The following is a 16,242-nucleotide window of genomic DNA, read 5'->3' as shown; positions in this document are numbered from 1 at the left end:
ATTATTAATATCCAGAAAATAGAAATAAATTTTATTTTAAAACTAAACAGCTTTCTATGCTTCTTTACTTTATACAAATTAAGTTATGATACCATGAGTCGTGGAGCAATGTTCATTGACATCAATTCTTGGAACAAAAGTTTAGCAGCATACGGAAGTCGAATTTGTGAAATTTGTGTTTTATTTTTGCATCCCTTGCATTCGAATGTATTATTCCGCAAGTTAGCTATTGCGATCAATCCACAGAAGTTACAAATATGTATACGGTATGGATCAGAAACTTCGAAAAGTCTTTCTCTCAAAAATTGAGCTGCTCCATGAGATATTTGACAATCACGCTCCATTTCACCGAAACGTAAACCTCCATCCCTAAGATAGAATAAAATAATTAAATATAAACGCTAATGATAAGAAATCAGTTATTGAAAATGTGAATATAATAAATCATATTGTTTTACCTTGCACGACCTTCCATAGGTTGTCTCACTAAAATCTGTACAGGTCCTCTAGCTCGGCTATGAATTTTGTCATCTACCATGTGTTTCAATCTCTGATAGTAAGTAGGTCCAAGAAATACTTGAGCATTGATTTTTCTACCAGTATGACCATTATACATTACTTCATTGCCTCTCAATTGATATCCATATTCTTGCAAAAGTGTTGAGATTTTTTGGACATTAACAGCGTCGTTAAATGGTGTAGCATCACCAATTTCTCCCTTATTTGCAGATACTTTGCCTTGAATACATTCAATCAAGTGACCAATGGTCATTCGAGATGGAATGGCGTGTGGATTGATGATAATGTCTGGGGTTAGACCTTCACAAGAGAAAGGCATGTCTTCTTGACGATATTGAATACCACAGGTACCTTTTTGTCCATGCCGAGATGCAAATTTATCTCCAATTTGTGGAATACGAACACTTCTAACTCGAATTTTACAAAATTTGTATCCATCACTATTCAAAGTTAACATAACTTGATCAACAATTCCAGTTTCACTATTTCTCAAAAACGTTGATGCATCTCTCTTGACATATCGTCTAGTTGTACTGTCAAGCTCATCATCTGTTTCAGGAAGAGTGATTGTTTTACCAATAATAACATCATCACCAGAGACACGGATTCCTGGCGCAATAATTCCATCATCATCAAGCTTATCATAAATAGCATTTCTCATTCCTTGACAAGTTTGTCTTGTTGGCTTTTCAAACTGTTCCTCTTGATCTCCAATTTTTTTTGATTCTGCATCTTTATAAGATCTATAGAAGACAGATCTAAAGAAACCTCTTTCAACAGCACTAGCATTGAGAATAACACTGTCTTCTTGATTATATCCTGTGTAACATAAAATAGCAACAATGCTATTGATTCCTGCTGGCAATTCTCTGAATCTTAAGTACTCCATAGATCTAGTAGTAACCAAAGGTTTATGTGGATAAAAGAGAACATGAGCTAAAGTGTCCATTCTAACGTGGAAATTTGTAATGTAGACTCCCATAGCTTGTTTACCCATAGCACTTTGATAGGTGTTCCTAGGACTTTGATTGTGATCAGGGAATGGAATGATAGAAGCACAAACACCTAAAATCATTGCAGGATGAATTTCGCAATGAGTATATGTTGTACAATAAGCGTACTCTTTTTCTTGTCTTAAATCATCTGGAGACATAGCAATCATCACTGTTTCTTCTTCAAGAGTATCGATATATTCTACTACTCCGCTACCAACTAAATGTTGCCAACCATCGTTGTTATATTGACTTTTTTTCAAGTCTTTAATATGTGACTCTCTAAGTAATAATTGTTGATTTTCTACGATAAGTAATGGTCGACTAATTCTTCCAGCGTCTGTATAAATTCTAATTTCTCTATCACGTATATCACGAATCATTGATACTTCAGATACAATAATATCCATCTGACGTCGTAGTTTTCTTAATGTAGACATCAATTGATCTGGATCTCGATGTATACCAACCCAACAGCCATTAACAAATATTTTTGTAGCATCTGCAATAGCAGAAGGGGCTATTTCTTCAAGATTTTCCATAGACCATTCCTCCAAGAACTCTAAAATTGGCGATGGTTGAGAACCAACGCTAATATATGCCATTAAAGCAAGATTCTTTACTAATCCTACAGCAGCTCCTTCAGGAGTTTCAGCAGGACATAGCATTCCCCAAAGTGTATTATGGAGTTGTCTAGGTTTAGCAAGTTTTCCATCACGACCAATTGGTGAATTAACTCGTCTTAAATGAGACAAAGTAGAAGCAAAAGTTAATCTATTCAATACTTGAGATACTCCAGCTCGAGCTTGATGAGCTTTTTTCTGATCGCCCCAGTTTCCAGTAGCTAAAGAGTATCTTAAACCGTCAGTTATAATTTTTGTTTTGATAGCGAGCTCTAAGTTAAAATCTTTTCCACGATCGATGAATTTCTGAGCGTACATTCGGACTTCTTTCATCAAATTTTTAACTAATGCTCTGAATAAGAAAGCCAAAAGAGGACCAGCTAAATCCAAACGTTTATTTCCATAATGATCCCGATCATCGAGCTCTCTTCTACCCAAAGAAGCTGATAAAAGTCTATGAACCATGTAACCAAGGAAATAAGCTTTCTTTGTTTCACAAAAGTCACTGATACCAACGTGAGGCAGCATTTCTTTTTGCAAAATTTCTTTAGCATATTTAACACGTTTTTCTTTTGTAACTCCAGCCGATGCTGCTCGACTACCAATAAAATTTAAAGCAACATTTTGTTCTTGAACTACAAAAGCTTCATCTAATGAAGGTTTCACCATCTCCATCATTTCAGGATCATCGAAGTCATAAATGATGTGTTCCAGAATATCACGATCTGCTACAAAACCTAGAGCTCGGAAAACAATCATGATTGGAATTTCTTGTTTCACATATGGAATATTTGCAGTTATTCTTTGTCCAATAGCTGATTTTTTTATGCTTGCACCACTTTTAGCCATCATATTAATCCATAATGTTGATGTAGGACGAGAACTATGCTCTAAGCATGACCGAATTTCTGCTTTGTAAGCATATTTTCCATCTTTCATACTAAAAACGTAAACTGTATTTGTAGCCATTTTTTCCTGAGCGATTAATACTTTTTCAGATCCATTAATAATAAAGTATCCACCAGGATCTAATGGACATTCGTTCAATTCTGTAAGATCTCGATCAGATAGACCAGCAAGTAAACAATATTTTGACCTTAACATAATAGGAATTTTACCAATAAATGTTTTTTGATGTTGAGTTTCTATTGGTTCTTCTTTATCTTTAATAATTGTTTTTGCTATGTCAACGTACAATGGAGCTGAATAAGTTAAATTGCGCAATCTAGCTACGTTTGGCATCATTGCAGATGGAGCACCATCTTTTTCCCAATGAGTCGGTTTTGATAAATAAATTTGTTCAAATTTCAGTAAATGTCTGATTGGTTGCTCTATTTCTCCAGAAATATGTTGAGCTTCAGCTACTAGATCAATTTGTGGAGAGTCTTCGACAATTCGTTGAACAGACATTTCAATAAATTCGTCAAAGCTGTCAAGCTGTTGTCGAACGAGACCTTTTTCATCAAAATAAGCGTTGATGACAATCCAACATGCTTCTTGCCATAACTTCGGTGAGATCTCTCTATCTTCTTCTTCATCGAATGATTCTAGTACAAAAAATTTTTTGTTTAAACATTTATCATGTAAATTATTACCCATAATAAAAATATATTTATTCAATACATGTAATGATATATATGTTCAAATGAATTAAGTTAAAGGTATTCCTCAAAGCTAAGGTTAAATATGTAAATAAAATATTATTGAGAATATATAATTTTGCTATAACACAAGTACTTACTATCATCAAAAGAATACATGGTTATGTATTTTTAAAGTGAAATTATCAACTAATTATTAGTATATAAAATAAATTATTAAAACGTTGTTCACTACAGAACAAATACTACGAAACACGACGTTTTGCACCGCAAAACAAGTGATTTTAGCGGTTTACAATTCTTTTCCTCAAACTATTTCACGTGTAGATAGAAAACCGACTGATTGTTACGGAATTCAGTCTGATCACTGTAGGTGGCAATAGTGGTTATTTTTGATTTTAGTAAAATTGATAATTATTTAAAAAATAATTATTACACTATTAATAATTATAAATTGTATAATTTTTAATTGATTTACAAACTTTTTTACTTTACAATATTATTTATAATAAAAAAAATTTTTATATTTTCGTCCAGTGACTTTATATTATAGAGACATCTACTGTATATTATTGAAAACTATGCAATGTATTCATGCGTTTGGCATCTTGAACATTGCATGTGACAATCTCACCTTTTGTCGTGCACGGATAAAAATAAACATAAGTTTTTATGGTACCGGTTCATTACATTCCAATTTGTTTCTATTATATCGTTTGATGAAGATACCTGTAATTCTTAATGATATTTTTAAATATTTTCCGTAATTTCTTTATATAAACTAATATTTGTGATTATTTACGTGTTTGTCATTTAATATTGTTCTTTCATTGATTACATAACCTTCAGTGTAATTTATATTATTAGTTTTTTGTTAAAAATTTATGTAAAATAGTAATGTCGCGCATTTTAATTAATTTGTATCCGAAAGCTCGTAGTTTGGTAAGTAGGAATGATTTTCAAGGAATCATTTGTTATTACTATTGATATATCAATTCTCACAGATCAATGTAATTGATTTCGATACTTGTTGATTGTCAAAAATCTCCAATTACATTAATTTAAAACATTTAAAAAATCATTCCATTCTCATTGTTTTTTAACTTATATTCATTTTTCATTCTCATGGTGATTTTTTCTTTTGTATATCTACATAATAATACTGAGTGTTTGTGGCTTTTAACTACTGTTTGATTAAAAATTTTTTTTTTTAATTATTTTATTTTTATTATTTTATCTGTTTATTACTGTCAATATGGTTATTTAAAGTCCATAAAATTTTTACCTAAAATTAAATATCACATCCTATTTAAACCGATTTTATATGGGTAAGATAAAATAATTCCTTTCACATGACTAATTTTGCATATTATTCATTATTTTATTTATTTATCTGTCTATCCATTTAGACCTTTATTTTTATTTGGCTGCTAAATTTTCAATTTTCATTTCTATTACTAATATTTTACTAATAAGATGCATTTGTATCAGCTGTTTTTTTATTTATCAACAGATTGCTTCATCTTCGCTCTCCGCAGAATTAAAATCTTTAGCTGCAATAAATAAAACCCGCAGTTTTTCTGCTTCCTCGAAGCTTTTCGGCTGGCCTCAAATTCAGCAGCCGGCACCAGATTTTGCAGGTACTGCTGTGGTAAATAGAGATTTCAAAGATATTAAACTCTCGGATTATCGAGGGAAATACGTCGTCTTATTTTTCTACCCACTGGATTTGTAAGTATTGCTATGAATTTATTCCACATTTTTTATCTCTAATAATTTTGTGTTAATAACAAAATTAGAGTGAAAAAGATACTGTTATAGTAATACAAAAACAGAAGTTTAATACATGGTTTTTTTATGATTTTCAGTACATTCGTTTGTCCCACCGAACTAACAGCTTTTAGTGACAAAATATCTGAATTCAAAGCCATAAATTGTGAAGTAATTGCAGTGTCAACAGACTCTCATTTCAGTCATTTAGCATGGATCAATACACCAAGAAAAAAGGGTGGTTTAGGAGATAACTTCTCTTATCCACTTTTGAGTGATTTCAACAAAGAAATATCCAAAAAATATGGGGTTCTTCTAGATGATGCTGGAATTGCTCTTCGAGGTTTATTCATAATTGATAAAGAAGGAGTATTAAGACAGCTCAGCATTAACGATTTACCTGTTGGAAGAAGTGTAGATGAGACGCTACGTTTGATCAAAGCATTTCAATTTGTGGAGAAACATGGAGAAGTTTGTCCAGCTAATTGGCAGCCAGATTCTAAGACGATTAAACCAAATCCGAAAGATAGTAAGGAATACTTCGAGTCTGTTAACTAATTCAATAGCTCTTAACGTGGTTAAGTCATCACTTAGTCAATTGTTTGTTAAACAAATACGATTAACGAATCAATTGATATTATAATTGAAATATAATATTCAAAAGGGATGCTTTGATAAGCAAAAAATTTTTAATTTTTTTTCTAAATGTTAATCTTTCCTAATGAATCGGTAAATTAATTATTTAATTTTGTTATTATATACAATGTAACAGTAATTAGTAAGAAAAATAAAAAAAATTAAATAATCAATCAGCTATAACAATTATTTGATAATTAGAAAATTTTTAACATAATGAAAAGTTAAATTAATTTTTATTCATTATATTATATTTTTGAAACAGTTTTGTGATTATTTCAAGTCTAATAATTGATATAAAAGTTTACGACAAATGTAGAAGAGAATAGACTATTGAAAAAAATCATTTATCAGAAACATTTAATCGGTGACATTGTTTATTTTTCTTGTGTTGATTAATAAAACGTTGAAGTTGAATTGAAACGCGTGCTGGAGCGTGTTGAAGCGGCAATTTGCAGCCGGAACTACAATCCTAGACTTTAGAGTAGGTGCACGTGCGTTAGCGTTTGTAACGCACACGCTACCATGCACTTATGATGGTTTTTGGAGCAGCGATATGAAGGAAGGCTGGCTGGTGGTGCCTCAGCAAACCCAAGCTTTTTGTCAGTTCAATCAGTCGCAAAGAGCATAAGGGCACATGGAACCTGAATGAAATAGAAGGAGATAGAACTTGAAGAAAAGAATGAGATGTATTTGAGTGAGAGAGTCAGACACAAGCAATCTCGTGCCGGTTGATTTGATTCTTTGTGGCGACGGGAGCAATAGCAGATCGAGTCACTGAAAGACCGTTCTTGGATTATCCTCGACGTCTTTATCTCTCGCTTCTCTGAATTTGTGTCCAATCTTTGGTATTTCTAAAGATTCTATACAAGTATATATTATTGATAATCAAAATTTATTTTCCTCGATAAGACCAAAAAACCAATTGAGAATTATGAGTAATTATATAATTAAAAAAAATTATTTAACGAAAATCAATTTCTTTAAAAAACTTGAAAGAATTCTGAGTAATGTTGTAATTGGATTTTCATCCATTTGAAAGCCAATTAGTGGTTGTTTGATTACTCTTACTTTTTGAAGGTTTTAAATAAACATTTGATAGTAGAATCGAAATAAACATTTTTAATCGTGTTTACGTGTGATCCAATTAAAATTTAAACGAATAAATTGACAAGGGTGAAGAACACTACTTGAAATCGATAAAGAACATCTTTAGAAATGTGGTAATTTAGTTACGAGGATGTTGAAAATGAGAAACTGTAGAGATGGAGTGAGCATGGCCTATCTAGTGGTCTTGTATATAGTATAGAGAGATCATGTTGAAAGAGACTTACGTCTTCAAAGGTCTTGTGATAAATTTGCGCAAGTAGAGAAAAGTCAGCGAGTACGGGGTAGCAAAAGAGACAAGGGAAGAGGTGGATAAAAGTGAAAGAGAAACGGGGGAGCTTATTATTTCGTAGAGATGGTACTGAACGAGTGGAACAAGTATAAGAAAGAGAGAAGAAACTGCTGTGCTCGTAACGCCCTAAAAGAAGGGATGAAGTAACCGGAGATGAGCGATGGCAGAAGGAGGTATGGGTGGGGAAAAACTGAAAAGCGACGCCAGAGATAAACGGCTCATCCTCTCTTATATCCCACCAAATCCAATCCTGTCCCTGAGAACGGGAGTCTCTTAGGACTAATCATATTCGAAGCACCCATCAACTTATATAGCTCCTCCGTATTTTCTTCCCATCTAGAGATAATTTGATGCATTAAAATGATACTATTTATTATCCAAACTATTATCATTTTTTTCTTGTGATACTTTTCAAATAATTCTTCTTTCATGAGTTTGTTTGATCTTATTTTTATTTTTTTCACCAAATCATGAGAATAAAAAATTTTATTTTTATGTCAATTCGTTTAAATTTAACAAAACTTTAAAAAAATTATTAAAATTTCTTAGATTATCATTATAATTTTTTGGTCGATTTTATTTGGATTTTTTACTGAATGAAAATTCCATTTAAATGTTTTATTAAGTTGAAGTTTATAAAAATGTCTTGTAAAATTTCTGAAGGAGCAAAATCGAATACTAAATTCTTCTACTTCGTACTAAAAGAGTATAAAACTTTTCTCATCTCACGATGAGAAATATATTCATGTTATAACCGTATTGCGGAGTCCCGCGTGTGGCTAGCATCTATATCTTGGAGTGTATCTTTGCTTCTCTAACCCATACTTTTTCTTCGAAGCCGGTGGGAGTCGTCTCAAAATGTACTTTCTGTCCGCACCTTCCATTTCAGGAAAGTAGGGTTTTGTGCGGTATATCACGTTGATGTGAAAGCTCGCAACTCCGTGACGCTCGTCGAGATAAAAAGACAATGAGAAATAAAAAGACGTGAGCTAGAAAATATTTGATCTTCACACTCTTGACTACCATCTATAACACTACCTTTACGGCTTACTAGTACTGTTTTTATCCCATTTTTCATGTGATAAAAGCACCAAGTCATCTTAAAATTATATCAAACTTTTACCAAAATGAAAATGTACAAACATTTTATATATTTAAGAATATATTTTTTCTGGTAAGATTTTAGCTTCTAGAGTAGACTAACAAATTTAAAATTTAATTAACAAGTATTTACAAATGATTTGTTGTTTTTTTAAGTAGTTAAATGCGATAAAAACTTTAAATGAAAGTCAATGAAGTAATTAATAGAAAAATTAAAGATAAAAAGTGTGAACATTAAAATGTCATATCCCGATAATTTATTTTTTATCGCAGTAAAGATCGATTCGAGTAAAATAGCAGGAAATCGCAATCTTGATTCATGCTTTTACAGTGAATTGAAGCGAATGAATGAGGACTATTTCACTGATAAGAAAGTGAGAGTAGAGGAAAAGCTTTACTACGATAGAAGAGAGTAAAAGAGAAAGAGATACTTTTTGAGTAGTAGGCGTGCATCCATCCATATCCAGGGTGGCTACTGGGATTTTGATTACTTGTTTTAATCTTCCAACTAGCGGGAGAGCATCTGTCACTCAAAATCTGTAATTGCACGAGCCACCCTTTTACCTTCTACCCCCTCCTCAATCAATGTTCATCTTTGAGCTGTTGGTCTGGATCCTATTGCCTTCTTATTAGGCGCTTATCTCCATATTAGTCCTACAAGATAGGTCCTACTTAAAAAATATTTTGTAATTTCTGGAATCAATAATTAATCTTCTTTGTTAGCTATTTTCTTCGAATATATCTACCGTTTTATTACTTTTTTCAATAATTTGAAAATTTTCCATGATATACAAGCACACTGTTGAATAATTTTCAACTGAAAAATGCATCTAAAACAAATATTTCTTGATGAGGATTTTTTTTTATTAATAGCACGTGATTAATAAATATTTTAATCATTATAATATTTTTTAATTTAGTATTTTTTATGTTAACGTTAAATAATAACGCATTTGAATGGTTTTCAATTTTCATGCTCCAAGTTCTGATGATTTTCCTGTAATTAGTTATATAATTTTCACTTATTTATATTAAGAGAATAGTATACTTAAAATGTGAAAGTTAATTTTTTGAACTTTGGTATAGAAAACATGAAAAACCATTCTTAAAAATAAAAACTTTAATTTTTAGTTACACATTTGATTATAAGGATAAGTATAACTTTTATCTTAAATTCTACATTAATTTTTTGCGTAAAATCTTTTCCATGTTCTATTTTATTAATATAATTTAAAATTTACCAAAGTTTAATTTTTTAATTCCTCAATAACTTTTTAAAAAAATGTTAACCAAACTTTATTTCAATCAAAGGTTTCTGAGTAAACCTCAACTCCATCTTAAATCCCACGAATCATTAAATTATTCTTTTATTTGCCATTTCCTACTGGAAATGCTTTTTTGCATTCGAAAAAGAAAAACTTTTGTAATGTAATCAAGATAAAAAAGATATTAGTCTTCCTATTGCCCTCTTACGAAAATAGAGTGTCAAAGTGTTTAATTCATATATACTAAATAGTTTAATTCTCTATTAAATGAATGACAAAGTAATATAGCTGATGTGTAGATATAAAGTTCTTTTATTTTTCCTTTATTTTTCCATTTCGCGTTTATAAGTCTTCCTCGCTAATCGTCAGAATGATTCGTCAGCCCTAGGGTAACAGATGCAACGAACTGTGTGAGCCGACGACTCTTGCTTTATATAGATCAGTGCAACAAGAGGGAGAAAACTTGAGTGAGTGAGTAAAAGCCAGGGGCCCTCGTCTCTGGGGGTTATTTTCAGTCGATTATCCGCAGAACCATGGGGTCATCGAAGAGTATATATCCCACCCGTTATTGGTACCGGACTCTATTAAAGAAAAAGACATGTAGATATGATGGTTTGAGCACCGAATAATGTAAAAACTGGGTATTGTGATCGGTTAGACGCATTACTTTTTGTGTAGCACACATTAGTGCCCGCACTGCACATGCATGGCTTTTGCACGACTGCTTACTGCTTGGATAAACGTCGATTGGATCGACAATTCCCAGTGGTAGTTGCAAAAACTGATGTAAAGTCTCTGCTATTCTCTTTTAGCTTTTTAACATTACATTGTACATTCTTATTCTGTATTACTTTAATCTCTTGAGAAAAAAAAGATTTTATACTACATTTTGTGGCTTTTGAATTTAATTGTTATCTTTGCTGTATTTGTTTATTTACATAATTATTTTATTCTTGAAGTTGAATAATTAAATATTTTTAAAGCGATTTCAGTGATTTAAAGTTTAATGATAAGTTAAATTTTTCGACAATAAAAAGCTTTGGTATTTTCAAAAAACTACTCAAGAGTGAAAAGAAGTAAGGTAGAGTCTAACAAGATTAACAAAAAATATCAAATATCCTACAGTGAAATTTTAGTCTAGGTATTTTATTTATTTTGCTATGCATCATGGCTTTTCTATTTGTGTCGGAAATTGTAAGAATTTTGAAATGTATTTTTTGAGCAATTATTATTCAATGACTGTCGTTAGATAACGTAAATGAAGCATTAAATTTGACTAAAATATTTTAGAAATAGGAATGAAACAAAATTATTAATGGAAGACAAATGATTTATTCAATTAAAACGTAGAAGTACAGAACATGATAATTAATTTCGAAACATTCGATCGAATCATTTATTTAGAGATTAGCTTTATATTATTGTAGATCCTTACAATAGGTACTTTGTCGTATCTATTATGCTATCACATTTATTACTCTCGAGTCTGTTAATCCATTTTAATGATATTTCAAATGTACGGTCAATATATGATATTTCATCCTTCTTCGTTGATTATGTTAATTCAACACTGTGAAAGTATTCAATATTCCATGTAAAGAAAATTTGTTCCAAATCGTTATGTTTTATTTCAATGCATGAAAAGTGTGTAATGCACTTTCAAGTATCAAGTATGTCTGTTTAAAGTATTATTCCTTGTGAAAACAATTACATACTTTTTTCAACCTTTTCTCTCATGAAAAAATTTTGTTTAACATCAAATTTTATAAAATAAATATTAAATACATTGATCTTTTATAAATCCATTGACTGAATAAATTAAAATATACTTTTTTATATCAATATTTTTATTAAAATAATTTTTTTGTATAAGATATTAAATCATTTTGAAAATTTTATTGTACATTCGAAAGTACTATTCACTAAGTAAGCTTTAAAAAACTGAAACCACAATCGGCAGAGAAAATTTAAAAATGTGTTGAAGAGAATTCAATCACATTTTAACTTTCTATTAAAAGTATTTTCTAAAAAGAAGAATGATTAGAAAAAATCAAATAACTTTTTGACAAAAGCAATAGATATGAAAAAGTACATTTCAAAATAGAGAATTATTCACTGATGTAATGATGAATTTAGATGTATTATAAAAAGTATATTTACATTAAAATATATAAAGTAGAAAAAAATGAAGAGATACAGGGAGGAAAAAGATACGAATAAAACTTTGACGCGTTGGGAAAGGTATATTAAAAAGGATATATTCACCAGCGGTTGTACGAGCACTCTGCGTAATAATCTGACTGCGAACTTCGTGTATATACACAAAGAGATAAAGATAGAGTGATACAGAGAAAATGGTAAGCCATGAGTAATATTGGGAAATAATCGTGGATATATGTTAAAAAAAATATACAAGTATAAATAAAGCCTTGGCTTCAACCAGAATGTGGAAATTATGTTATGAATAGAAGATAGAGGTAAATTCAAGTTTGAAAAACGTGCATACACGTCTGTTAGTTTATATTATATAATTGGATGGTATCTATAGACATACTCATGCATAGTATTTTGCTATAGGCTTTTTCCATCATAGTTCATGGACGTATTAAGCAGTACTCTCTTTCTCTCCGGGTAAGGCTCTTGGAAAGTAAAAAAGATAAATAGATTTTGAATCGGATTGCCTTTCTGGTCGTAAATGTTGGCAAAGTTTTGAAAAATGATAAGTGGCAGAAATCTTTGTGTTGGTAGTTTTTTAAATAGAATTAAAGAAGTATTACAATTAGTCTTCTTTTTCTAACGAATTGAAGTTTACAGTTTTGATTAAATATTAAACAGTTGAATAAAAAAAATGGTATACTTAAGAATTGATTAGGTAAAAATTATTTTCATTATGTACGGTACAGTAGAGGCAAGTTAAAAGATTTAAAAAATATTGAATTTGAGTGAAACTTATTCTATGAAAAATTAAATTTAATTAGTTATGAATATATATATGTATATTAATATTATTAAAATTACTTATCTTTTGGAGTAATTTTTACTCTAATTTAAATCATTTGGTCATCTCCCTAGTTGGTACTTAGTTTATTCACAATATAAAGGTATTTTCAATTTAAAACTTTTATAATACAATCAAATAATTTATTCAAATAAGTAAAAGTTAATCGATTTTTAAAACTATAGAAATATCACCTTTTCTATAATAATCATTATTTATGTTTGATCTATAAAAAATCAATCACTTTAATAACTATAGTTATTAATTGTTTCTACTTAAATAATATTTAAGTGCAAATTATTGACATTTTAGTAAAAAAAAAAAGAAATGTATCGACTTCATTTTTAATCATTACATCCTATTTTTAATTTCTTCTCTCAACTGAAAAAAACGGCATAGAAAATTTAAACATTAATACAAAGAATCATTCTGCTGAAAACTCACAACACCAGCATTTAAACGATGAATGAAAAATTACAGTCTGCATTATTTTCCCGACCGTCACCTGTGAATACGAGAAGAAAAAAAAAGTATCCGTTTAATTGAAATCGATTATGGCAAATAATGCTGTCAAAATAATATAAAAGCATAATAAGATATAGAGCTTAAATAGAAGCACAGAGTACTGGATGCAATGGATTTGGTATAAAGCACGAGATTTACATCATAACCAGTTCCCTCTTTTTCTGTATGCGTTTCGCGAAGAGTAAAAAGGGTGAGCACACCGGATCGAATTGCTTTTCCAGTAGCAGACGGTCGCGAGATATCGAATGTATACACGACGTAAAGGGTATATCGCGAGGAGCAGCATCAGAGAGAGTTTGCTGACTGCTGTTTCTGCACATGGTGCGTGTGGGGCGAAAGAGAGCAGAGTGAGCGGGATAAAAGAGCAAGTGAAAAGGGAGCCTCTTTTTAATCTAGCGACGATTCGCAACCCCCGACTCCTTTCATAGTTACGTGCTTAGTGCTTATACCCATTGACTCGTTCGTCGTTCTTCCATCTTTTTTTCTTTTACTTTCTCCCTTGCTCTTTCCTCTTCTCTTCATCGCTTCCGTTTTACCAACGAACAGGGGAGTGCCACATCGCGGATCCCAGGGAGAGACTGCACGAAATGGTAGACATGTATGTACCCTGTTGTGTTGTTCTCTCTGCTTTCAATTCCCCTTTGTGTCAAGGTAAACGACGTGCGTGGTCACGATTAAAGCGACCAAGATATCTTCTGAACCCCCTGGATATTTAGCAATAGATTTTTCGAAAAAATTATTCCATTAGAGTAATTATTCTGCGTGCGGTATTAAATGATGAGTCTTTGAGGACTCAACCCTCTTTATCAAGTCATGTAACTACGTGCCGACGAAACGATCACCACGCGATAATGGAGTGTGACTGTAAATTAGATGAAATGGACAAAGAGATACAGTAACATATAGGAGTAGTCCAAACGTGACACGATACATTTAAACCTCCGGCGTCATCTGTCTCTCTATCATGATCCTTCGCTTCTAACCATCTAACAGCTGTTGTTTCATCGAAGCCTGCTAATAATTACCCAATTGTCATCAACTTAAACAACAACTTTATTATTATCGAATACACGCTATATATATAGTTTATTCAACTGATAACATCTATGATGCCTTTGTTTTAAGTAAATATTTTATGATTGATTAATGATTAATGAGAGCTCAATTGAGAAATTAATAGTGGTTGAGAATCTATATAAAGAAAATTCGAGTGTGAGTCTGTGATTTTACGAAAATTACTTAAAACTAAACTTAGAGGGTTATTCGCGAAGTGTTGAAACGGAAATGACAGTTTTTAGAATTTGTGTTTGTCTGTCTGTCTGTCCAGACTGATCGGTGTGAACCGATACCGATGAAACTTTGCAGACAATTCCAGAGGTGGATATCAGAAGTGATACAGGTAACTTTTTTAAAATTGTTGTTTATAACAATTGCTATTGGTAATAACAATATAAACAACTTTTAGCAATAAGATAGAAGAGAAATAATCTGAATATACTCTGGAATAATATACTGGAGTATAATTGTTAACGGATTCACATTTTGCAACTTCCTTTAACCTTTAAGTTACTTCAATAAGATTTTAAAAAATTTTAAAACACCATAAAATAAAAATTACGTCATTGGCGAGAGTTTCTCGGGAATTGTAGGATTCTCTTAAACTTTCTAAAAATATCTTAAAAATTCTAAATTTTTCTTACAATTTAAAAATTTTTGAGGAAAATACAGATTCTCTTTAACAATTCGAGATAATTACAAAAGATTCTTGAATATTTTAAAATTTTATAGAAAATTCTAGATGTTTTTAAAGCTTTTAAAAATTTTTACAACATTGTCGAACTTTCGAGATAATAATATAATTTTTAATAAGGGGGAAGGTAAATATGGGCTATTCTAGTAAAAATATTATTATGTTCATTAATGGATTGTAATAAGTTTGCAATCATTTTACGTCGATGAAGTTGCGGATATAAGCTAGTAAACAATACAAAAATTAAATAGTTGATATATTTTTTTCCTTTATCATCAGTAAAATATGAATTAATCTTTTTGCTATCAAAAACCAACTTAGGGTGGTTATAAAAATTTTTATCAATTCCAAATGAGAACTGAATTTTTTTTATCACTTACATAAAGCTGTTTCAAATTATACTATCTACTGAACACATTCGATTTTAGTATTGGAGTAATCTTTGTTCATACTATGCTTGTCGATTTTAAATTTGCACTTTAGCATTTATCTCTTTCATTAGTTTTATGTTTTAGTAATTATTCTGGTGCTTTTCATTTTTATACAGTGATTTTACAACTAAAAATTGATTTTGGGGGTAGAAAACAGTTTCGGAAAAAGTTTTATTTCTTTTCGTAATATCTACTTACTTGTATTGTAAAGTAAAAGATGAAAAAAAAAATTACTAATTAGATACATCTTATTCATTCCACTTCCAATTAAAAATATCTATGATATGTTACAATATAAAAATCGTTATCTGATTACTTAATCCTTGAAGTGTTCAGATACAATGCACATCATTTGAATATGGGCTAGAACGTCAACTCTTTTTGTGAATTAAAATGAATGAGTATACAGATGGTGCGTTTATACAAATTAAAAGAAACTTAGTGAAATAGATATAAAAAAAATTAAATACTGTCATTTTTTGTAAGAAAATTTTAAATAATTACTCAAAACTAAGTGCTACATCTTTTAAATTTATTGAATTATTCTTCGATAATTTTATTATTCTAGCTGATTTCTATTACATAATTGCTTTTAATCTTCTTTGTGTCTCACTATAACAAGAAACGTTACA

At 30.5% G+C, this 16,242-nt stretch overlaps 2 protein-coding genes across 3 annotated transcripts; one reads left to right on the top strand and one right to left on the bottom strand.

Moving 5' to 3' along the window:
- Position 1: 1 nt before the first annotated feature.
- Positions 2 to 4,014, bottom strand: RpII140 (RNA polymerase II subunit RpII140). Its single transcript, XM_035093926.1, has 3 exons — positions 3,876 to 4,014; positions 459 to 3,681; positions 2 to 369 (listed from the first exon to the last, which is right to left on the bottom strand). Exons 1-3 carry the CDS (start codon positions 3,892 to 3,894, stop codon positions 84 to 86), a joined length of 3,528 nt encoding a protein of 1,175 aa, XP_034949817.1. The 5' UTR covers positions 3,895 to 4,014; the 3' UTR covers positions 2 to 83.
- Positions 4,015 to 4,350: 336 nt separating this feature from the next.
- Positions 4,351 to 6,314, top strand: LOC118073538 (peroxiredoxin-like). Of its 2 annotated transcripts, none has more exons than XM_035094104.1 (3): positions 4,351 to 4,466; positions 5,249 to 5,466; positions 5,604 to 6,314. In XM_035094104.1, exons 1-3 carry the CDS (start codon positions 4,455 to 4,457, stop codon positions 6,061 to 6,063), a joined length of 690 nt encoding a protein of 229 aa, XP_034949995.1. In that variant the 5' UTR covers positions 4,351 to 4,454; the 3' UTR covers positions 6,064 to 6,314. The 2 variants fall into 2 exon arrangements, with proteins under 2 accessions (XP_034949995.1, XP_034949994.1); XM_035094103.1 differs by lacking the exon at positions 4,351 to 4,466 and adding an exon at positions 4,473 to 4,677.
- Positions 6,315 to 16,242: the final 9,928 nt, after the last annotated feature.

The sequence above is a fragment of the Chelonus insularis genome, unplaced genomic scaffold (genome assembly GCF_013357705.1).
Source record: "Chelonus insularis isolate UGA/USDA-ARS -01 unplaced genomic scaffold, ASM1335770v1 scaffold_303_pilon, whole genome shotgun sequence".
Classification (NCBI taxonomy): domain Eukaryota; kingdom Metazoa; phylum Arthropoda; class Insecta; order Hymenoptera; family Braconidae; genus Chelonus; species Chelonus insularis.
The sequence above is the reverse complement of the archived record's forward strand: the minus strand, read 5'-3'. Positions and strand labels throughout refer to the sequence as shown.

Coding starts and splice junctions, on each gene's coding strand:
- RpII140 (XM_035093926.1), bottom strand. Junction 370..458: donor CCTATGGAAGGTCGTGCAAG/GTAAAACAATAT, acceptor ATTCTATCTTAG/GGATGGAGGTTTACGTTTCG.
- LOC118073538 (XM_035094103.1), top strand. CDS start 4,633: ATGTCGCGCATTTTAATTAATTTGTATCCGAAAGCTCGTAGTTTG. Junction 4,678..5,248: donor ATCCGAAAGCTCGTAGTTTG/GTAAGTAGGAAT, acceptor ATTTATCAACAG/ATTGCTTCATCTTCGCTCTC. Junction 5,467..5,603: donor TTTTTCTACCCACTGGATTT/GTAAGTATTGCT, acceptor TATGATTTTCAG/TACATTCGTTTGTCCCACCG.